This window comes from Nymphalis io, chromosome 10 (genome assembly GCF_905147045.1).
Source record: "Nymphalis io chromosome 10, ilAglIoxx1.1, whole genome shotgun sequence".
NCBI classification, from domain to species: Eukaryota; Metazoa; Arthropoda; class Insecta; order Lepidoptera; family Nymphalidae; genus Nymphalis; species Nymphalis io.
Genome location: NC_065897.1, coordinates 4,003,448 through 4,027,626, shown reverse-complemented (window position 1 = coordinate 4,027,626; position 24,179 = coordinate 4,003,448). Strand labels below are relative to the sequence as shown.

General features: G+C 31.6%; 1 protein-coding gene across 1 annotated transcript in view; it reads left to right on the top strand.

The window, feature by feature from the left end:
• LOC126771269 (vesicular glutamate transporter 1) overlaps positions 1-24,179 on the top strand; it is a 50,570-nt gene that overhangs the window by 5,354 nt on the left and 21,037 nt on the right. Inside the window, exons 2-3 of the mRNA XM_050491062.1 lie at positions 6,682-6,841; positions 8,797-8,912. Coding sequence (XP_050347019.1) covers positions 8,845-8,912 — 68 coding nt within the window. The 5' untranslated portion in view covers positions 6,682-6,841; positions 8,797-8,844. The remainder of the gene's footprint in view (positions 1-6,681; positions 6,842-8,796; positions 8,913-24,179) is intronic.

Here is a 24,179-nt window from a genome sequence, read left to right as displayed (position 1 = left end):
AAGTATTCTATTTCAGTAAATACCTTCAAGCTAAAAATAAATCTTTCTTTTCAATTTATTTAAATATACATATACACGCTTTATAAGTTTTATATGTAATGAAAACCATTTAAAGAACTCTTATGTTTTAATGATGAATATTAAAGAGGATATAATATACCATAAAATTCAATAAACTGCTTCTGACTTACGGTTGAGTTCACAATTTTCTATATTAAATTCGTAGAACGTTTGAGAGGTGGGTGGGTTGCTATGATACCTTAGAGAAGTTAATAAGTCATAAATAGCAGGAAGAGGAGGACGAGAATAGAGAAAATGTTTAAGTTTGAAAGAGACAGAAGTTGCCCCCAGGTAGAGGAGAGGGATGTAATCGAGTGGAATGAGGTGCTTTTGCAAAAGTCATGAGGTGTCACCAGACACATCAATGTAATATTTGATGAACTTCTCTAATAGAAATAAAACTGATAATCGATTCAATTTTCATTTAAGAATATGATTTGTAATATTTATTATCTAGCAACATACATAAAACATCATTTTGTGATATATTTAGGTATTTAATTGCACTTGTCAAGTTACAAGTTTTCAAGTACTTTTTATTTTTGAATATAAATTTACTAATATTATCAAAAGTAAAACTAGAGGCATTTGGTAATAATTTCAACGTAGACTAGAGTATAACTGCATTCTCAGGAGTTGATTTAATTTCTATATACACTAATTATTCAATAACTCATAATTATTTTAATTATTATAAAGTCCTTATCTTACAAGAGCGCAGAAAGCATATTACAAGAAAAGTGTTCCCTTATTCCAAAAAAGGTATATACTGCTAGTTATAATTTATAATTTTGTAATAATAAAATACATTCCGTAAAGATAAACCGTCCTATCTTGAAAAAATACCTTTAAAAGAATATCATTTTAATGAATGAATGTTTCTACACAAAATATATCTAATTATAATAAAGAATGGTGTATAAAAAAGTACATTTTTTAAGTAATTATTGTAAATATGTGATTAAAATTGATGTTATTATATTTTGAAATTAGATATTCGACCGGAAGTGAATGTTTCTACTTCTTCTATTTAATTATTAATTTTTCTTCTATTAATGAATAGGTATTTTTTAAACGAGTATTTTTTTTCTCGGTATATTAAATGGGCTAGCGTAGTTTATTATAATATGACAATATAATCTGTATTTATTTTTCTATAATGAGATATTATCGAAGAAAATTTAAACAATACATCAAAATATATTTGAGTAAAACCATATCGCCCCTTGCCTTGTAAAGTGGTAATGTTAAAAGCCGATAAGCGCTGTGAGCGCTTTTTGAAAGTAGTCGATCGCTGTTAAGTGCTCGTTGGCCGCCTCTCTCGATGTAGCGAAAGGACACTTAAGCACATATATAAGTTTCTAGTACTAAATGTACATCAAAAATCTTTATTACTGCATAAAAACGAAAATAGCGTATTCAAACCGGTTTTCAAATGCCCAATTTATGTTTATAATTGATGTCTTGCTCGGTGGTCTGCCCAATGTGAATCCACCAACCTGCAATATAGCAGCGTGATGGAAAAAACTCATCAATAGGATTCAAGGCCTACTTATAACATAAAACCAATACATTGTTGTCTATAACATGGCTTAATATTTTCTTAGATTTTTGCAATCATTTCATATTTAATAAAACCATATTTTTTAACTGAATAAAAATAATTAATATACGCAGTTATCATACGTTTAAAAATGTTTTATTTAATTCAGTAAATTTTAATAAAGATTTAAATAAATTTTGTTTTATAAAATCAATGGAATTTGGTATAATGTATTTATATACATACAATTGAGTAACGAACCAATATGAAAATACAATATGATTATTAAAAAATTAATATTATTCATATTAGTTATTCAAAGATTTTTAAACAAAGAAACCTTAAATTAAAACGTATATCATCGTCACCATAGTATTGTGATAGTGTTATTCATTAATTATTTGAACAATATCTAAACTTACTTTTAAAATATTAATATCAATACTTAACTTTTAACAATATCTAAAACTATCCTCAGAAAACTTGTTGTATACATTATTAATATTCATTTCGTTAGATTAAAAATATTAGTGCGGACAAAATCACGCGCTCAGCATTTAACTAGATTGCGTTTTACCCCCCGCTGACGTTTCATGTTATAAAAGAATGCATTAATCAGAGGTTGGAGAGGGTTGCCGCAGTTTGTCAAGCAAGAAGTTATTTATGTATGACGATCATTGTGATGTACGACAAGTAGAATTTAAGATTATTTTATTATATTTTATGTAAGTTAAGTCGCGTGATTTGGTTATAGTATAATACTAAACTACTTAAGATACTACTCAATATTAACTCGAGGGTGTCGTAAAAGCATACTATGACACTATTTTAGAGCCATTCGTTGAGTAAACACCTTCATATCACGTATTATAAGTCAGAAGCAATACAGTAGCAAAAGCGTTTTTGAGGTGGTTTAGAGTTAAGCATGCAACCGGGAGTAAATTCTGCATATTAGGATGATAATAACGTTGAAATTATTAAAGAATTGCAAGTTTTCTTTTGAGAAAACTTTAGTTTATAAGTTGTTGAACATTTTTAGTGGTAGTTTTCATGAGTCAAATACGATTACAATAGTTTAAAGAGTAATCTGACTAAAAAAGTTAATCTAGAATTTTCAATGTTGGTAATGTGAATTAAATATGATCGTCCTATTTAAGTAGCAACAATATGAGTATTTTTGGGTTTTGGTTTTAAGGTCGAGGAAGCTAGTAATTATAGAAGAAGCTGTAACTATAACCACAAGGGATATAACATCTTAGTTCCCAAGGTCAGTGGCGAGTGGTTGAATGGTTAATATTTCTTACTTTATATTTTTAATTATTATAGTTTGTTATTAATAGCTAGAAACTTTATCCCTTTTTTATGCCTATAAATTAGAATTTTTGTGATGCAATCAAAGTTAAGGAGGTTAAGGAAGTAAATAAAATAATAATAATAATAATATAAATATAACTGCCTTGTGAAATGCCGATTTCGCCTTTGTGCAGGTTTCCGTCCGTATGTGTAGCTTGGCATTGCCAGTATGCCAAGCCACACAGAGACATAGGCATAGGGATCTTATATGGTATGATTGGCGAAACAATAACAGAGTGATGCTTCTCGCACTGCCAGTGTCTATGAGCGAAAGTGACCACTTATCATCAGGTGGGTCATTTAGTAAGCCTTGCTAAAACGAAAAAAATATATATATTCAGAAGGACATTATTATATTTACTAAGCTTGTATAAAAATCTAACAAATTGACTTAAACCTAAGTTATAACGAACATATATTATCTGTAAGCTCGAAGCAGCGATTTATAGTTCCCTTATATAAAACATCTCTAATAATTTCTCACAGACAGAGATATATTATGCTGAAAGAAATCTCTTTAAGGCATAAATTATAATGTCTGCCTGCCTTCTATGCTTTCAGAAATTATTTTAACATATTACTCGTGGTACGATTAATAGATTTACAAATGTATGAATTGACTATTTATTTATGTTTATAATTCGAACCGTTTTTTTAGATTTTGTATATTTATACAAATAAATGTTTTCCTTTTAAACAATATCACTAGAATGTATATATTAAAAAGCTATATCCATGATATAATTTTAATGCGAATTATAGACGAAATATTATACAGATTCATGTTCGGTGGACCGGGGAAACTTCATTTGCGAAATCCTCTAGCCGTGAAATGAAGTCAGACCGATACTGCGCCGATATTATAGCGTAGTCAGCTAACGGACGAGGCGGGGGTAAACGGTCTGAGCTCAGCACAAATTTGATTTCTTTTTAATGACCTTTTTATTGCATTTTTTAAGTCATAGTCAAATATGATTTCCTCATATAATTATAGTCGTTTACTTGTTACTTTTTCTGTCTATCCGTTCCTTAACTCTTTAATCAAAATTTCTTTAGTAATATCAATTATTTAATAATAAAAAAAAAATTCTTCCAAATCTAGTAAAAATGTTTATTTAACAGATATATCAATTTCCATTCTTAAGTTAGAGTTGTAATAGTTATGTAGTCAACCTAAATATGATTTTATTTTTAGTTATATATTCAAATCTTTAGCTTGAATGTGATTTTTTTATGATTTTTTTAATATGTGTGTCATATGTTACAAATGTTTTTAAGTAGTTTAACTTTAAAAAATGTCATTTTTAAAAGTTTTTTAATAACTAGCAATGTTTGTTAGTATGTTTAGTTAAAATCTTGGAAGCTGAATTAGGACCACTATCTCTCATACTACGGAGTTGAAATTTTACATGTTGGTTCAGTTCCGATGACAATGCATTTTTATGATAAGCATAACCTGATTCTATACCCAGGATTGGCTCTAGACGAAGCAGTCCCTCAACCGTCACAGTATACACACGAAATTTTGTAGATTGTTGTATGCAAAACAAGATTTTATATAAAAAAATATATATTTTTTTACTTTTAATTTATTACATCGCGTTAACAAATATTTGGTAAAGCCAAGTTAACAATTATGCATAAATTATTTTGTGTTGTAACGAGCAGTGCCTTCTAAGTGAAATATTTGCATGATAATAAAAATATATTCTTTAGAGAGTTTTGTAGGAATTAATTCATTTTGTTTGGATTTTAGCCACATGTCTTTGTTTTGAACTTTCAACAGTTTTTTTTTAATTAATATGGAAAGGTAAACTCGTAAAGGGGTCACATGTTGGTAGGTGGTTAGATTTAGCTTTAGGGGCACTACATAATGTAAAAGTCAGTCCTTACATCGAACGGAATCGAAGACGTTATATCTTTAATTACACTGGCTCACTACAAACAAGAACATTGCAATACAAAGCAATCATATCTAATGGTAAAATAAAATGTGATGAGTGAATGATAATCACCTAAACGGGTCTGCTCAAAGTCAGTAAACAAAGGTAAACGTAAATTGCAGTTGCATGTTGCGTATTCGGTCGTGGTCTCGAGTTATTCTCTTAACAATGTGTATCTAACCAATACCAACGCGCATGTTAGCAGCGTGATGGAATAAGCTCCAAGCCTTATCTTTGAGTCAATTTTGGGACACTTACAAGTGGTTTTTTAGTATAAAAATCTGCAGATTGAATTTTATTAAACACATGCACCCATCATGTAGAACTGCATGTTGTTAGCACAGTTGCACATAGTGACAAACGGTCATAATGTTTATACAGTTCAGTAACAGCCTGTTAATGTCCCACTGCTGGGCTAAGGCCACCTCTCTCTTTTGAGGAGAAGGCTTGGAGCTTACTTCACCACGCTGCTCCAATGCGGGTTGGTAGAATACACATGTGGCATAATTTCAATGTAATTAGACACATGCTGGTTTCCTCACTATGTTTTCCTTCGCCGTCAAGTATAACGTGTATTATAAATATGAACGTTCTAACCACTAGGCCATCTCGGCTTGCTTATATATTATGATATATTAACTTAATGCTCCAAATTGAAAACCACAAAACAACACGTTGCTTATTTTTTATTCTGGCTCGTTTTTTATTTATTATTTATCTAAAAAAAATATTGTATTTCGTACAGTTGATATAATTTTAATTCAGTTTGTAAATATGTGATTTGTATGAACTTTTAATGTTTCTAGCATGTTATATTCAAATGTATTTTTTATATATCATTATATTTTGTGTGGTCAAGTTTTAAATTATTCAATGTTATCAATTCAATACTTGTATTTTACGTCATTATAATATTATTTAATACAGAACATTAAAGATATAATATAACGTAAGTGCTTATGATACATTAAAGATATGAAAAAGGACGGAGATAAAATAACTTCAGAAAATTGATTAAAAAGAATGTATCTCCAGTATTAATTTAGTACGAAGTTATATAAAAAAAAAGGTTTTGTGAGCGTTTAAATGTGGCTTACAGCTTTCGTTGCACGTTCTCACCATGGAGTTACTTTAAGAAATGCACAATTGAATTTGCATTACCTGAATAATTAACAATATAGTATTACTTCGTTTCGATTAAATTATTTTGTAGTCAGCTTAGTAACTTATTCTCAAGATGTGCGAGAGGAAATAAACTTTCACAGCTATGTATTGACATACATCCAAAAAGCTATAAACATATTCGTAAATATGTACGTCCTTATAAAACAAAATATCGAACTTAATTTACAAAGAGTATAGATACAAAAGAATTTATGTAAGATTTACTTCCATTGATTAGATGGATCAAACTAAGTTGTAAATAAGACGTTAAAAATGACAACATAACCAGATATTCAGAACGTAGATATTTTAAAATGTGTAAAAATAAAAGAAACGTTTCATACTAAGAAGACAGTTAATGTACATAGTAGCAAAACTTTATGGATATTTAGAGGTTGTTATAATATCATTATTCGCTTCATATTGGCATATTAGCATATATGCTTGAAACCATTGACTCATCTCATGTGATCAGTATAAACGATATTAGCATAGTTTTCAACATCTACGTTTCATGCAAATCAAACAATGAACACAGAAAGGGTCGATACTAACTCTATGTACATTTGGGTCTTCTGAAAATTTTCTGAAATATTACAAAACACCGCCCCTTTACAGTGGAGGCTGCTATTGGTGGAAAGATATCTAGATCTGTAGAAATATCGACCAATGACGGCTGGGGCTACGCGCAGCCGTAGCTACGGCGTAGAGCGGCGCGGGGCGCTACACGATCGACAGACGCTACGACGGACCTGCTACGCCTAGGAACAGAAAAAATGTAAGTAAATAATATTTTAACTTTTTTTTTATATCTCTATTGTGTTTTTGTTTTCAATAAGTGCTGTTAGTCATAATGATCGATGTACAAAAACTTATCTATAGATGCGCGTAGATATATATATATATAGCTATATACATATGCATAGGTAGAAGAACGTAATCGTTATGTAACGACATTTCAATTTGCAGTAGAGTTTAAAATTCTATGATAATTGTATTGAAACTTAATTAAACCGTTTTAGCGTTTACAAAGTAACATTAATTATGAATAAAAAAATACAATCATAATTTCTTACAATAGTCGATCAGAATGTTTGTATTGAAGGTTTAATTCTTAAAAGTCAAAAAGGAAACTAGAAAATTATAATTAATGGATTTGCACATTAAAACCGATACGGAGTTATTTAAATAAACAAAATATTTCATGTTCATTCAGTAACATACATATAATGAGCTTATATAAAATAGTATATTTTTTTAACACGTGACCTATTTTCTCAAATAGTAATAATTTACTTGACATTAAAAGACACGAACATATTAAAAGAATTAATTGCATTTCAATTTGTGTATATTATTTTTTATTCATTCAGGAGTAACTTATAGATCACATCGAATACAGCGTTACGTCATGTATTGAATGTGTGAAAGCCGGTGGTTTAATTACACATTTATATATTGTCTGGTATAATTAACATAATTTTGAATAACCAATAACCCTGTGGCTTAGTGTAGCTCTGTCTGGGTGGGTACCACCCATTTACCAACTACTCTACCAAAATACACCGGTAACCTACTTAAAGTTATACTCTCTATAAACTACTGTGCCTAAAGGATATGACCCAGTATACTTCAGGCACAATAGAAGTAACACCTTGTATCCTCATTGTATGATATATTGTCAGTGTAAGCTTCAACTTCAAGAGTCTAGGGCATAAGGTAGTCACTTATCATCTGGTGGCCTATTTTGTCTGCTTTTCTAATACATCAAAAGAGTCCAAGAATATAATTCATTTGGTGGTAGGGCTTTGAGAAAACTCGCCTGGGAAGGTACCACCCACTCTTCATATAGTCTGCCACTAACCAGCAATACTAAGTATTGTTGTTTGACGGTTGAGTGAGCCATGGTTACTAACGTAAGAAGGGACATCAAATCTTAGTTTCCTAGGTTGGTGGCAAGTTGGAGATATAAGGAATAGTTTCTGACAGCGCCTATGTCTGTGAGCGGTGATAGCCTATTAACATCACATGACCAACTTGCCCTGCCTATCTGTTTTATATAAAAAAAAATTATAATGCGTGCGATTTATCAAAAATTGTGATTGGTTGGTGGCAGATTATAACGCAATTGGCGACCAATGATTAATTATTTCACAATCATCGTTTTCTTGTCTTGTCCTTTGTTACATCCATTTATTATAAATTGTTTAATGAAAATGTCAAATTATTAACAATTACTTAAAAATTAAGTCTCATAAGTTAAGCAAAACCCTTATTGAATTAAAATATAAAACATGTTTAATTTTGAATTAATAAACATTACGTATTCATTTGTATATTAATTTAAAAAAAATATGAGGACATAAAAAATATCATTGAAAAATAAGCTTCTCCACACTAGTTATCTCTTATGTTCCATTTTCATGGTGAGCCAAGAGCTGGCACTTAGCCGCGTTTTAAGTTAAATAATCCATTTAAAGAGGCTGTTGGGCATGCGTAATATTATAGAACAAGCGTCTTTGAAACGATGCTTTGAACCAATCAATTGGAAGCTGTGTTTATTTTGTAATTTTAATAATGCTGTTAAATCAAAAAACATATATTAGGATAAACCCTTTTATAAATTTCTGGAAAGAATGTTTATAGGCGAAAGAATACCCGACTTAATCCTTAATAAGACATCAATATACTGTTGGTTAGAAATAAACATAATAGTATTTATGATTTTGACAGGTATTAGATACGGGAGTGCGTTTACATGAGGAAGATCGGGCCGCCGCAATGCAGGGGCTCCAAGCCGCGAAAGAGAAGGCATCCGGCCTCTTTGCCAACAAACCACTTTTGTTCAAGTAAGTCCTTACATAAGTTTTTTAGTTGCTGCAGATTCAGCAGCAATAGCAATTTAGAAGTAGTTTCTATAAGGTCGTTTAAAGAAATAACGGTTACTATCGATCTTATGTTTGTATATAACAATGTATGAATTAATTAATCTTTGCAGCTTCCGAAATTTATAATAAAATAATTTATAATTTCTTCTCAAATATCAGAAAAATATGATTATAGAATCCAACGTTGTATATAAGAAAAGCAAAACAATGAAGCTAAAAATGACAGTTCAAATAATAATAATAGCCTTACGCTTTTATTAGCGTAGTGCGAGGTTGCATTTTGTCACCCCATATTTTCTTTTATTAACACCACAACTTACAATGCGTATAACAAACTACCTTCGTTTTCAAGAGCAGTCACTCAAATTAAAAAAAATGTCAAGTCAAAGAACCAGCCCTTTAATAGGACAGTGCGAGGTTGTCTTTAGACCTCATGTTTCTCACTATATATGCACAATTATTATAACCTTAACTGCTGGAATTACATGTATAGGTTATGCGTCTTTTATTACCTTATCTGGATAACAATTTGTATGAATCTGCCTGTTGCCGATATAAATCGCACGCCACTTCTGGCACTGGTACTGTACAAAAAATCAAATAACAAAAGTACCAATCATCATCATCATCCTTTTGTCGTTCGACGACGACTGGACGTAGGCCTCTGCAATGGCACGCCACTGAGCTCGATCTTCAGCTCTTAATCTCCATCCGCTGCCAGCCACCTTGCGTATATTGTCACTCCACATAGCTCGAGGGTGTCCTACGCTACGTTTGCCACGACGTGTTCTCCACTCCAGAACACGTCTACTCATCTAAAGTACGAATAAATATATAAAATTTTAACACGATTTTACACCTTCATTCACGCCTACTAAACAATGTGTGAAGCATACATCCAAAAACAAGTAATAATTTGTATATGTAAAAAAACCATTGATAATTAAACGATCGATTCTATTAAAAAAAAATTAAAGTAAAAAACGTAAGTTATTTTCAGTTTTTTTGTTTTCGAGCATTCTTTTTTTAACATTGATTTTATTATTTGTTATTTATTGATTTTATTATTTATTATAATTTCAACTGAACGCTCATCGTGGTCAATTGAAACTATAACAGATGAATTTCTACTAGTATACAATTTTATTCAAAAATTGATTCAAGAATTCTACATATATTCATTTGACTGCTTATAATATTTAAAAAAAATACTATAGCAGTAAGAAAGCAATTTAGTTGAAACAGAAAGTGTCATAATAATACTGACAGCTGATAGAACGTTTTTTGAAACGTGATGACGTTTGCGTCATCGGGATTTCAAAATCACAAATGTTAGTTTCTATCGATGCTAATATACTCGTAGTATATTATAATATTAAGTACAAAGCACTTAAACTTACTATATGTTACAAGTTTTAGAAATAAATTTACTTTTCTTGTGATTTATAACATTTTTTATATTGGTTTTTAACAAAAATAAAGTAAACTTAAAGATGAAGATGACCTAAAATAATTTACCTCATTTGAAAAAATATGGTATTTGTCCATTTTTAATATTTTTTATGCAATTGTTTGAGGATAATACTGTTAAATAAATAAATAAAGGAGTTTTTTGTTACATATATTCAACGGGTAAGACGAAAGCTTGGTAAGAAATAACTATGTTTTCAAAGTGACATTAGGAATTAGTTTTATACATTATCTACGAGCAATTACAATACGCATTGCAGAATAGTATTGTATTATTTGTTTTGAAGTATAAAATTAATGATTGACGTGGTATCCGCTCCAAACCACAGAAAGGAGTGCGACAGGGATGCATGATATCCCCTCTTCTTTGTAACTTCATTAGCGAGTATATCATGAGGACAGCGCTAGAAGAGTGGGATGCATTTCCGTTGGAGGCAACAAAATCAGTAACCTCCGATACGCCGATGACACCATGCTATTAGCTTCCTCAGAACAGGAAATGGCTGAACTGCTCAGAAGAGTTGAGCGCACAAGTGAAATGATCGGTCTTTCCGTTAATAAGATGAAGACTAAAGTCATGGTAATAGATCGAGCTGGAACTTTTGCACGAACCAGAGAAATCGTGGACCTGGAGTTTGTAAATGAGTTTGTGACATGGGATCGCTTATAAGCAATCAGGGAGGCTGTGACAAAGAAATTCGGAAACGAACGCAGATGGCCAAAGCAGCTATGAGTAAGTTAACTAGAATTTGGCAAAATAGGAAAGTGTAGAATACCTCCAAGACCAGACTCGTGCGAGCTTTGGTATTCTCAATATTTTTGTACGGTTCCGAATCATGGTCAATCCGTGCAGCTGACCGAAAGAAGTTCGAGACTTTCGAAATGTGGTGTTATAGAAGTACGTTGCGCATACCGTGATAGCAAAAATAACCAACAAGTCTATTCTCGACCAACTGAAGATTACTACCAGACTATCCACTATATGCTACCAATGAGTCTTAAGTTACTTTGGCCATATCGCCCGGAGACAACCAGATAATCTGGATAAACTGGTTGTTGTAGGGAATGTCAAAGGCAAAAAGATCACGCGGTCGATTACCTACCCGCTGGTTCGACCAGATCCAAAATAAATCGGATCTCGGACTCAATATTCCAACTGCCCTGAGACAAGCAGAGGACAGAGTGGTGTGGAGAAAGCTAGTCGACACATCGGTGAAAGCATTTCAGGAAAAACACGAACTTCAGTAATGAAGTATACGAAGAAGAAGAAAAGATAAAATTAACGTGAGATTTAATTTCTATCAAATATATTGTAGGAATGAAAACTGATATTAAAAAAGCCGTTCAAAATTAAATTAAAAAATAGTTATAAATCAAACAATTTAATTTAAAATGTTCCGTTTCTAATCTGAAAATGTTACAAAATAAATAAATGGCAATCATCTTAAGACGTGGTTTAACAAATGGAGCGAATGCACATATATATAATACGATTATTCGGATCGCAGCCCCAGCCGCGGCCGACTGCTCTGCGCTGATAACAAACAAACAAATCCGGATTTGTGTCGTCATGCGAACCGCTCGATGTGTGTATAGACGAGTCTTCTAGACAAGAGTGTGTTACGGAAAAATATAAATCAAAAGTTTGATTGATTGATAATACTGAGAAAAGCTTTTAGGGTTACATAAATGTAACATAAGCACAGGTCAAAAATACTGAAGATGAAAATTGTAATATAATTGATTAATTTTGATTTTATTTGGTGGCTCACTCTTGTCTTGTTCCGGCTTGAAGGATGAGTAAGTCAGTGTAACTATAGGTATAAGGGACATTTTAGTTCTCAAGGTTGTTGGCGCATTGACGATATAAAGTTAACATTTCTTACAGAGCCAATGTCTATGGGCGATTGTGATCATTTACCATCAAATGGCCCAATTGTCCAGTTACCTTTTTTTAAATCTAGTTTTTCATTGACTTTATCCTTAATGTAGACTAGTCAACTGTGAAATAGATATTCTAGCACACCAGTGAGCACACAGGTGTACCTTAAATGTCTTAATGTCGTTTGAATAATCCAAAATCAGCGGAGACAGTAGTTGAAAAACCAATGGCTTTACATGATTTCCGAGGCATACTACTAACTCCTAAACGCTTGAAATAGAATTTGTTTTCAATTGACGGAAAAACCCAACGATATTTTACTGGTCCGACTGAATCTTGACCACAGGATCTCGGTTTCTGCAAACTTATATACTAGTTATTAGACCAAAAATGCAGGCACGCAAGGCCAATACAAAAAATATACTAATTATTATATTTGTATTTCACCGCATAATTAATACATAGATTTATTATACGAAATAAATCTACATAACAATTATACAGTGAAATACGAACAATTGTGATGACAAAACATTATAAAGATAACATGAGACAAGCAATCAATGAAGGCTCATTATAAAAAATACGATCAAGATTATATATTGTTAGCGGATTTAATCCCCCTATCAAAAGAAGCTTAATCGATAGTTTGATGTTGGTTAGCAGGGCGATGGGTACGAGGAGATAGTATTGTTATTGTTTGTTACGTAAAAATGCAGTTTAAACACTATTTTGTCTCAGTTCAAGTAATTATTTTATATTGTTTATAATAAATTAACCGAGATAACCCAGTGGTTTTAAAACGTGAATCTTAAGATTACGGGTTCAAAACGAGAAAAGCACCACTTTGATTTCATATGCTCAATTTTATAATTATAATCCATCTCGTGTGAAGGAAAACAATGTGAGGAAGACTACGTATATGAGATTGATTTCTGTTGCGTATCCTGGATCAGCTTAGTGTCATAAGCTTGGGAGCCTATGCCACTAAGCTGATCTTTTCCTCAAGCTCAAGAGGAGAAGAGGCCCAATTGCGGATCATTTGTTAGGAGTTATCTACTTTTCTCTTCATTAATTATTCAGCAAGTAAGAAACAGTTGAGCCGAGATGGCCTAGTGGTTAGAACGCGTGAATCTTAACCGATGATCGTGGGTTCAAACCCGGGCAAGCACCACTGAATTTTCATGTGCTTAATTTGTGTTTATAAATTTTATAATTTTAAATTCATCTCGTGCTTGACGGTGAAGGAAAACATCGTGAGGAAACCTGCATGTGTCTAATTTCATTGAAATTTTGCAACATGTGTATTCTACCAACCCGCATTAGAGCCGCTGCTCCACCACGCTGGTGGAATAAGCTCCAAACCTTCTCCTCAAAAAGGAGAGGAGGCCTTAGCCCAGCAGTGAGAAATTTACAGTCTGTTACTGTACTGTAAGAAACAGTAAGTAAGAAACAGTGTTCTTTGTTTGAATTTTTAAATCACTTCTTCTTATATAGTGTAAACGGTTATTTAGTTAAAATGTAATGACACACATAACTTTTATGACGAAACCATATATTAATATATTGCATGAGTAATTATACAACTATATAAAAAAATGAGCATTGTAAGTTCTTATAAAAATAAATCTTTAACCTCATTTTGTAAGTGCGAAAGAATAATGAGAAATTCACAAAATTTAACAAGCAGAATATTTTTTTATATGCAACTGTTTTCGATATTAGTGACAAAAACGACTTAATTTATAAATTTACAGCAAACAATTTAAATTCTTTCGTTACGTTCAACTTAATTTATAAATCATTTTATTAATTAATAATAAGTATAATTAAATAAATAATATTTTTTATTATTTGAGATAACATAAGAGTATATCATAAGACAACTGACTAACTCTTCTAGTAGAGACAACTTCATTTGTGGGGGATCCCAATATTCTAAGCTTATAAATTGCGTAGCAAGAGAAAGGGTAGCCGGTTCATTATTTAGTCCGTTTAAATCACTAAGTCCTTAAAAGACATTAGTAGACTTTGCAACGCTATCGCGATACACAAAAGAGATTTTCGACGAGCTGACAGGGGGAGCTTCCCGTCAATTATCAGACTTAATATCGCACGGTATAGATATAACGTATAACATTTAATTAAGGATTATACATATCGTGTAAATGAAGGACAAATTCATTAAAATTAATCTACTTTATATCTCTATTTTACTGTTATGACGTATTGATGATTGGGGTATTTAATTATTTAAAAAAACATTTGTGTGTTTTTTTTGTATATGTGTGTTATATTATTAATAAAATGAATCCTATTTATATTTTTCAGTCAGTTATGTTAGTGAGTAAGACAATAATTCAAGGATTGAACCTGCGACTTTCACATCGCATCACACCTTTAAGCTATTGAAGCTTAAAATTTGAATTTATGTAAATTCATTAAGATTTTACTATTTTTTTAATCAAACACGAAAATACCAACATGTGCATACTAAACTAATGATCATTAACATCTCCACTGATGAGTCCCGTAAAATCAAATTTTCTTTCGCTTTGTCATCCTCTATATTGGGCATTAGGGTACAGCATAATATGTACAGCACTCAAGCTAATTGTTTCCGCCATTTGAATATTGCCGGCGACAATTACTGGATTGGTATATAGCCCGAAGCGGCTGCTGCACAACGAAGCCCTAAATTAATTGCTCTCTGCCACTTTGTTTTTCGCCCTATACAGAACCCGTAATGCGAAACAATTGGAAAATTTGCGAAAATTGAATATTTGATTTTATTTCTGCGACTAAAATTTTTTTTGTCCAATATCTAGAAACATTTTTATTGACATTCAATTATACAAGACTAATATTGATAAAACAAATGTAGGTCCAAAATTATTTTATGGAAATTATACTAATGGTGTAGTTGACATTCGACTATTTTTTTTTTTATTTCACCGTATCTTATCAATATAGGCTTCATACTCCCCCATAGTTTATAACAAATACTAATAATAAATGACATATTAGGAAAACATATTAAAAAAAACTTTATTTTATCTATCTGTAAGAACAGATTCTTCGTACAGATTTCTGCTGTAGGTCGGTAGGTCTATGTTTCACAAGGAAAACATTTAAAACCAACGTACGCTATTTGTGTTACGCTATTTTGATGCATGTATCCTATTACATAAACGTTATAATTATTATTATAGTAAATATCGCATGTGACTTTCTGACATAACTTGATCGTTCTCCGCTAAGTTTTGAATTTGTTATTACAGCTCCGGTACTAAAATAAATAAATTTTTATATAATGGATTGAATTCTCACCGAAATTTAGTGTGAAATGTTTCAGCTCAATTGTTTTGTAGAATTAGTTAAAAATTCATTTGAAAATTTTTAAAACGTACCATTACCAGGCAAACTTAGTCAAAGATACTATAAATATTATATTGATGATAATGATTTGATTTGACACGTGTATCAAGAAGGCGCGAATTATATTTCCTCAATTTACACCCCAAAGGTATAGTATGTAGTATACTTCACATCCTATTATTAGGTACAATAAAGACGCCGGAAATGAGCTTATATGTGTACTTTACCGTGGATATCCGGTCAGTTCACAATACATTATAACTAAATTTTAAATATATTACTATATTTTTTTCAGAGTCAAGGTAACTCACATTGCTTAAAAAATATAAGGTCATTATAAATACAACACTCAATTATCATTCACTACTAATTTATCTGTTTAAATATATGTCAGGATGGCCCAATGGTTAGAACACGTGATTCCTGACCCATGACAGCGGATTCAAACCCGCGGATTCAAAAAGTTTGTAACAAACCTATATTGTAATTTTATAATGACATCTGATGAGTTGGTGGAGCTTAGACCACCACCAAGTTAATGTGAAAAAAAATTATCCTTCGAAAACATTTCTTCAAGCATACTCAAAAATGAAAAAATAATGTAGGCAGATTAATAATCATATAAACTCCAAATAACAATGTACAGTGAAAATCACACATAATATTCTCAGTTTTTCTTCTTCTTCTTCTTATTCTTAGTTACATAGCTGTAAATACGGGTATTGTTATATTGTTTAATTACATATAACTAATATCATAAATTGAAATTTTGCAATTGTAAATCGAGACTAATTAAGCTGTATCAAGTTTTGTTTTCATTTACGTTACGTTTGACACTTGGTGTTATATTTCTGATCGGCGGCTGACAAAATATTCAGCTCGAGGCTGTTGATTAAATTTAATGAGCAAGCGGCAGTCCTTTTGTGGTCCCGTTGCGGCGGGACGCCCAATTAGCCACGGCTGAGGGGTATGACTGACTTGTTAATAACTATTAAAAGGATGTTTAGAATAAACTGAATTGCAAATACTATGAGCTGTGTTTCATAACGTAAAACATTTCTTATTTTTTTTAAATTATGGGGCCAATATTTATTAAATGGAAATACTTTTTTAAAAGCAAATACTTGTAGCAATTTGATTTTAACTTGTTGATATTTGATTTTAAGAATCACACAAATCAGAACACAAAAGTGAGAGAAAACATTTCTGTATTGGTTTTTTATGTAAAATCTAAATATTGTCCAGTCGCCACAACCTTAAGGCATTATTTATAACCGTTGCTAATCTCTTTCTATCATTATTGATTTGAAATTCGAAAGAAAAAACAGCTTGTTTAATTTATTTATCACCTAAGTAACATTTATAAGTAAGGCGGTTAATGTCTAAGAATGAAAACGAACAATTCAACTCAAATTGTGTTACTGTGGTGTTGGCAATTGTGTTTATAGCATCTCGGGAGATCGATAGATTTGGAGCCAGGATGTCTGTCCGACGGGACGGCGCGGCGCCGCCGGGCGCCAGGGGGTCGCGCAATAAGTCTTATAAATAAACCGATTCAGATAAAATATTCTTGTTTTCTATAAATGAAGAGGTACATTCAGTTCTTCGTATGTATTTGTCTGTATTTAAAATTTTTATGATGAATAAAAGGATGTGGTACTTGAGAGGAGAAACATTTGGTATACAAATGCGTTCCACGACTTAATTGCTGTTTGGTTGATATTTATGACCAGAGTTTTTTAAATTAAATCAGAATCCTTTATTCAACATAACACTTATTGATTGCTCATTAATCTAGTCTATTCTAGCTTAGTATTGGCTTAAAATTCCGGGTCAATCTGATTAAAGTTATTGCTAGCCTGAGTTTTCGTTGAAAATAGCCACTGTGAATAAAATCCGTGAGAAGTACTTCCTATTTGTTTTCATGGAGTTCTCCTTCTCACGGAACAAGATAAAAAATATAAATACTATACCAATTTTAGGTTTAAATTTGTATTTATATTTTTTCGTCCTCGCATTTTTTATTCACGACTAAGGTGTATCATATAACTAAGCAAATTCTTGTTAAAATTTTGGATCCTCACTGTAAAATGTTTCATTCTTAAAATTAAGTTCACCAATCTGCATCATCAATCATCTGCTTATATCTTAACACTCCTATCAGAATGTGAAGAATAAAAACACTTTAAAGTACAATTTTTATTTTTTTAATTAAAATAATAAACAGATTGCAGTCGTAATTTTTCGCTTAATTAAATTATAAAAAAAATCAAATCAAGTTAAAATGAGTAATGTTGATTAAGTTTCAATTTCTTTATTTTCATTGCCAAAGCGTAGTACTAATTGTTGGTTATAATGAGAATCCTCTAAAAGGACAGGATTTAATTTGCGGTGGCCGGTGGGACAGAGAGGGCGGTGCCCACTGAATTTAATCCAACTTCAAAGGATGCGCTATGCTGTACTGGCTTATATGTATATATTTAGCAAAATTTTAATCTGAACTTTAATCTTGGCCAGTAATAACTTTTTTCTGTGTGATATTGCATGATGTATAGAAAAAAATGATGACAAATCAAACTTTGCAGGAGTCACTGCAAAGTTTGATTTGTCGACAATTTAATTTTGTTGTTTTCTTTTTTTATAATGGTACGATTTAGTCTGACTACATGATTTATGATTATTTTTTTTGGTGGAAAGGTCATGTGTAAGCACGTCTTGGTAAGTAGCATCGTCTGATCACTTACTCTAAACCGCAGGACATTGTATTACTGTGGTCCGACGTGAAGAGTGACTTAGCTTACAAGGTACAACGTTACAAACTTAACTGCTTCATTTCTATCGTTGGTCAGATGTATATAGAAATTTATGTAGTATGAAGTTTCGCCGCGCTCCTCCGTTATAGTAAATGAAGCTCCTAAATAAATGCTCGGTCCATTTTGAAATTCGGCAAAGAATATATATATTAATTTCATAAATATTAATTTTAAATATTTTTATTAATAATACAAGTTTCATATTGATGATTATTGTTAAGCGGTGATGTACTACAGCCTCATCTACTGCCGCCATCAAAATAAATAGTAAAAAGATATATACAAAAGGTATCATATAACTATGTGCCGAGTTGCCAGCTGCGACTGGTTAAATAGTGTAAAAGTTTGATAATCCCAAACATATGTACTAACGTCTATTTGTACAAAAACATTATTAATTGATTATCTAAATATCTTTAACTATGTTATATTTTTTCACAGTTATAGGTATTTTTAATAAAAATAGTGTCGGAAAAAACAAATATCTGATAACAATAAATCAGTCATAAGTCTTGTCTCTCTTAGCTACGGCGATGGTTGTCTGGCGCCAAGGGAGGAAGCTCAATGGCGCCCACTCGTTCCGTCTAAGCGTCCAAAAAGTTAGAATGAGTACAGAGTAGCTTATAACCAAGGATGTTCATTAATAATGATTTAGTATAAAAAATAAGTATGGTTTATTTTATGAATAACAAATAATTAATTGAACTAAATGATGTAAGAATTTAAATTAATATTCCGCTAAGTTTTTAAATACTTTGGTAGATTAAATTACTTTTATGTGAACGGGAAGTTTCAACAGACACGATATAACAAAATACATCTACTGTTTGATAATATCTGTGATTTACGAATATATGCATTAAAAATAATAGAAAACTCGTAAATGTCCCACAGCTGGGCAGAGGGCTCATCATACGAAGAAGGATTAAGTATTATAATTTTATAGGAAATGCACTCATCTCCCACAATGTTTTCACCAAGCCACGAGACGAATATGCTTGTCCAAATTTGTACCCGCGTTTTAGATCAGATCAAATCGTCAAACAAAAAGATCCAGGTACTATATCCACTAGTCTGTGATGGAGCTTTTATGAAATACTAATGAAATACTTTTGGAAAGAACGCTCTGTTTCGTAGCAAATCTGTATTATTTATTGACGATTTTGGGTCAATTTATATCACACGATACGACAACGTTATAGAAGCGATAAATATAATTATTTCGTGACTGTTAATAAAACAATGACTTGATTGCTATTATTTAGTAAAATACACACCGTAGCTGAGCTGAGATGGTCTAGTGGATAAAACACGTGAATCTTAATCGAAGAATCTTAAAGAAAGATTAACAAAAAACAATATAGTAAACTATTGCCTATTTTTGTAAACAATGTTTACAACCAACTTGGACAGCTTCTTTGTAATTGCTTTTGGTATTCAGTCTATATTAATATGATAAATGCAAAAGTAACTTTGTCTGTATGTCTGTAATGCCTTCACTGGCTTACCGCCACTAAGCCGATGTTGATAAATTTTAGTATAAAGCAAGCTTGAAACCCAAGGAAGAATATTGGTTAATCTTTTTACCTAATATCTGGCAGGTGTTAGGTAAAAAGCGAGAGTGAGAGAAACCGCGGGTGAAAATTAGTAGAGAGTGAGGATGATATAGCTAATAGTTATAAGATGATGAGTGGGTGTTACCTACCCAGACGAGCTTGCACAAAGCTCTACCACCAGTTACTGGTGATATTCTACCGCAAAACAGCAGTACTTGGTATTGTTGTGTTCCGGTTTGAAGTGTGAGTATGCCAGTGTAATTACAGGCACAAGGGATATAACATCTTAGTTCCCAAGGTTGGTGGCGCATTGGTGATGTAAGCGATGGTTAACATTTCTTACAATGCCAATGTCTAAGGGCGTTTGGTGACCACTTACCATCAGGTGGCCCATATGCTCGTCCGCCTTCCTATTCTATAAAAAAAAAATAAAAAAAAAAAAGATGCAGAACATTATACAACACATACAGTTAGAAACAGATTGCGATATTTTAATTTAAATAAGATTAATTAGTTGTGAATATTTTATTTCTATGTGAAACACCATGAAATATAAGTTATCATAAATATGACGTATTCTGTTTGACTTGGCCGAGAACCCGGTTATTCCCATTAATGTTTAACCTCCTCGTCTAGTAATACGGTTGTAGATTACAAGGGCCCGGATTCTATTTTCAGTTCGGGTTAAAATGATACACATTTTTTTAATATATTTCTCATAACTCAGATAATATCTTATTTAAAATCATTATATAAAAATATGATTGTGATGTCGTAAAGCTGTCGTTTAGTCGAATCAAGTAATTCGTCCTACTTACTGATAGGCACTAATGTTCGCCGTGTGCAAATATTAGACTCGGAGACTTATTGATCAGGCGCGGGATCATGACGCTTCGCACTCTGCGGCACTTCCGTCACGTCTCGAGGGCTTGTAAGAGGGCACTGTGTGTGCAATTTTCTTGTCTTTTACCACTCATTGTGGGGGCCGATGTTTACTCTACGATCGTGGTAGCTTTTATTGCATTTTTATACGAGCGTTCTAATATTTTAGTTTACGATATTAAATGTTATCTGGAGCGCGTTCGTGCTTAATGTTTGCTTTAACTAGTATTATATGTTTGAGTGTTTCCAGTATGTAAAATGTGTTTTTCTGATTTTGTAAATGAAAACCTGATATAATTTGTAAGATATTTACTCGTGTATATCTTAACCGAAGATTGAAACCAGGTCGAGCACTACTGAATTTTCATGTGCTTAATTTGTTTTTATAGTTCTCGTACTCGGAGGTGATAAAAAACATTGTTTGGAAACCCGTATAAGTTGGATTAAAACATGACATGTACATACATGTACACACATCAAGGAGCAGCGTAGTGGAAAAAGTTTCGACAATTTATTCAAGTTACCACTTTAGTGGTATACGTTATAAATATTTTAGTGTTTCGTGGATTTCTTTAAGTTTAAATAATATATTTAAAAATTTTAATTTATATGTAAATATTTAAATATATATTATATAATATTATAAAACAATGATAAAGATTTAGCAATTATTTTTAATATATAGCATTTATTATGTTTAAAATATTAGGGCATTAGTTAGTCATTACATTTAACACATTTCTTATTTAGGTCAAGTGTTGCCATTTGATAGGGAGAAGAAAGGCGAAACTCGATTGAATTTCCGGACGGTAACGACGTTGCGAGTCAAACGCAGGAAATACCGCTAATGCATGTCAATTGTGCTTCTAACTTTATTACTAAAATATTCAAATCGAATACGCTATTTAGTCAAACGTTTCGTTATATTAATACAACAGATTAAAAATTATAATTTCATGAAGATTATATAAGTAACGCTGTTTAAATTGTCAATTGTCAATGTCAAGTATGACATAATTATGTCATTTAAAAAATAGGCCGCTCCAGATAGACAGACACACACGAAAAAAAAAAAACACACACACACACATTGCCTGTTCAAATTATAATCTTTGGATACGTCGTAGTCAGGTATTTATAATGCAACCGGTGCAAAAAAAAAAACATATAATGTTATACCTTACTTTTAAGCCATTTATACATTATTTATATATTATTATTTTTACTACTACATTATAATGTTTTGATTGTACCTGCCGATGTTAATGTAACATTTTATATCGTTAAGCTCAACTTTATTACAACACTCATGGTAGTAGAAGCGATTGCTTATGATAATAGAGATGAATCTATATATTTAATACTAAATGAATGTACCGCAGTTGGGTTAAGGCTTCCTATCTGCTTAAGAAGTTTTGCATCTTATTCACAATGAAGATTGACAGACATGATACGTAGCAGATTTTTATCCGTCAAATGCATTTTCTCAAGTTTTTCTTGTCCGAATACGATAAGAATAAATTATAAGCACAAATTAAGCATATACAAAACGAATGTTGTCCGAATTTGAACCCATCTACGGTTAAGTACCACGTGTATCCACTGCGCTATGTCGGCTTACATGTTCACGCTAGAAATATATATACATTGTTAAGTAAAAGTTACTTAAAACATTGTTGCCTTTATAGAAGAACCGAGGAGCACGCTCCGCTTGACTTAATTACATCATCAACTTTCTGCAACTTGTCGCCCTTGAGATTGGATTTTAGATAATGGCTGGGTAATCACGGTGGTGATTTATCACGCTCCTATATCAGCCTTCACTGTCCATTAAGCAATCGCACAACCCTTTGTTGTCAACGGAGCATCGCACGTGCTGATACAAATGTGCGAATGAGAAAGAAAGTGTAATAACAAGATATTTTACGTAGCTGTTAATATTATATATATTATTATTGTTTATTATGCTTTTTATCTCTCTTTTTTTAGTTAACGATCATTTTTTAAAAATTAAAATGTATTCTATAAAAAATACGTAAGAGAAATATTACTAGTCATTTATCAGTCGTATAATTCGTTCGTATAATTTGCTCTATTTTGAAATTTTACATAAATTTGTACTGCTTAGTCATTATGTACTCTAAACGAATACGAATACAAATCATGGTTAGTACTAACTATGGTTAATATTCAGTCCTTATATCATAGATTTAAATAGTACTTTAAATTCGGTTTTCTTATGATTTTGTTACTGGAGACATTGTCTTTCGTAAATATTTCAAATGTTAAACAGATCCCCAATTCGTGACCCCTACTTAATATTTGGTTTTATAGAAAGATCATAAAATATTTGGAAATTATGAACTTAAATTTTCTTATTTCTGATACTAATTAACATTATAATTTTAAATGATGACTTATCCTTTTAATAAATAGGATAAGTCAAGTTTATTAATAAAGAAATAAACATTTTTGTGCAAAATACTACAGCACTAAACAAATTAAAATTTTCTCCTATAATTTAGTTTTGTGGCAAAATGAGCGAGTTAACAAGATATGTACTGAAATGACAACAGAAGCTGACGGTGATAAAGTTATCAACTAGATATCGATTTTCTCCAGCAGTAATGAGATGGTACTGTCGCAAAATTATCGTTCGTATCGCATCCCCCTAAATTACATTTCGATACGCGCGCACTGCACCCTATAGACGGAGTCGATCAACAGCAAACAAATAAGTATATCGCTGGCACAATCGAATCTATTTCATGTAAGCCCCTCAACTGAATCGCTCAAAGAAGCCTGAACATCAGACGATTGCGACTACTCCTCGCGTGTAAGGCGTTAGCAACTACAGCTAACAGGATTTCTTTGTATAATTGTATATATTATATACATAATTTTGAAACTGTAGCTGCCGTAGTGTTTTGTTATACAATAAAATATATATATTTTTAATTTAGTTAAGTCTATTTCCGTATAATAAATAATAAGTTTCCTTTTTAGAAGAAGGATTTTGGAATTAATTCATTTTTTTTATTATGAGTTTTTTTTCCAAAAGCAATTTTCCTACAAATGTTTTGCATTTTTGTCGTTTTGCACATTAAACACGCAGTGCCATTTTTTTTTCAAATACTAATTATTTTGTTGTTTTTATAAGAGAAGTTTTAGGTACATAAATGTCCTCTTTGAATAAACTTGACTTACTTATATTTTTCAATTTATTTTTTGCACACTTAACAAGATG